The 1599-nt window shown below is 47.3% G+C and overlaps 2 protein-coding genes across 3 annotated transcripts in view; both read right to left on the minus strand.

The window, feature by feature from the left end:
• Elovl5 (ELOVL fatty acid elongase 5) overlaps positions 1–1599 on the minus strand; it is a 77400-nt gene that overhangs the window by 12128 nt on the left and 63673 nt on the right. The gene's annotated exons all lie outside the window — the stretch shown is intronic.
• Positions 750–1599, minus strand: part of LOC105744001 (queuosine salvage protein-like) — a 6016-nt gene continuing 5166 nt past the window's right edge. Inside the window, 1 exon segment of the mRNA XM_023704820.1 lies at positions 750–1500. Coding sequence (XP_023560588.1) covers positions 806–1408 — 603 coding nt within the window. The 5' untranslated portion in view covers positions 1409–1500 and the 3' untranslated portion in view covers positions 750–805.

Consider the following 1599-nt stretch of genomic DNA (forward strand, 5'->3'; position numbering starts at 1 on the left):
TAGTGAGTTCAGGACCAACCTGAATTGCACTGAAAGACTTTGTCTCAAAAAATATAAGGTTTGTTTTTACAAAAAGGAATAAGAGAGGGTGGAAGAGGAAAGGAAAAAAATGAAAAAGTAAAAGACAGTGAGAAAAAGGGCAGGCCACATAGCTCAGCGGACTAAAGTACCTGCTTAGACAGGCGCAGGGACCAGGTTTCAATCCCCCAGTGCTGTGCTGGGCCCGCCCCTGGGGCACCTGGGACAGTGAGACTGGGTGTGCCTGTAATCCCAGCACTTGGGAGGCTGAAAAGAGGAGGATCACTACAAGCCCAATCTGTGTAATGAGACCCTGTAGTCTCTGTACTAAAATACATAAAATAAAAAAATAGTGAGAAAAGAACATGTAAACATAGCTTTTGTAAATGGGGAGAGCAGTTAAAGGGAGGGGAGTAGGCTGGGGAAGAAAATAAGTTACATCATGTACAGGTACAAATTCTCTATGATGAATGTAATCTCTACATAAAAAGTACCAATAAAATCTGATTTTAAAAAAAGAAGCTACTATGTCTCCAATTTTTTTTTGGAGATGGCACATGGGTTTGTGTTGCCTGTGCTGACTTCAAGAAAGATCCTTCTGCCTCAGCTCCCCAAGTAGCTAGGTACACCACTGCACCTAGCTCAGGAAAGAAACTATGAAGTGAAACTGCAAAAAAAAATTTTTTTGTGTAACTTTTACCCTCTTCTAATACCAAAGCCAAGCTGAACAAACGTCCTATCATCTCACTGGCTTGCTCCCAACGAGTCAGGGTAAGTCACAGCTGGGTCAGTAGTACATGCAGCGTGTGCGATGGAACGGAATCCCTTTCATGTCTTCCCTGTGGTCCCGGGCATAGTCCCACAGGTAATAATCCAGGAGGATGGAGTTGATCTCGCCATTAGGCTTTCCACTCTGTTTCTCAATAAGCTCCAGAAGACAATCCCGGATCAGCTCGACACACCACAGAGAGCACCCTCTGATTTCCACCTCCTGCTTATCTCCATATGACAGCATTTCTCCTCTGCAAAGCTTCTTCAGCAGTTCATCGGAGTACTTCAGGGCTCCCAGGTGGGCGAGGTCCTGTGGCAATCAGTAGTTAGCAAACATGGTGATGCTGGCAATGTCTGTGAAGCAGCCATCCCCCTTGCCTTCTAGTACGCTCCAGGTGTCCGCCACAAGGATCTGCGCTCGTTTGTAGAAGGCAACTCTTTTCCCCTCAAATTCAGTCACATCTCTGTAAGAAGGAAAACTTTCAACAACCAGCTGCAGTAACTTCTGCGCGCTTTTTTCACTCTTTCGGACGCAGTTAAGGAAAGAGCCTCCAAACTTCTCCAACAGAATTGTCCCTGCCTCGTTGAGAACACGATGCCTCTCTTCCATTAAAGGCATGGGGACATCGGTGTCAGAACGAAATACGTGCCGAACCTGGTCCAGGGTCACGGTGGCATAATAGGAGGCACTCGTTATTGGTATCCCAGGCACTTGCGCTCCTCCTGCTCTGCCCAGAAGGAGAAGTTGAGCGTGTCCACCACGAACACCCAGCTGAGCGCCGCCTTGTCGGTCGCGCAGGGGTTCAGCTC

The sequence above is a fragment of the Octodon degus genome, unplaced genomic scaffold (genome assembly GCF_000260255.1).
Source record: "Octodon degus isolate 3935 unplaced genomic scaffold, OctDeg1.0 scaffold00205, whole genome shotgun sequence".
In the NCBI taxonomy this organism is placed as follows: Eukaryota; Metazoa; Chordata; class Mammalia; order Rodentia; family Octodontidae; genus Octodon; species Octodon degus.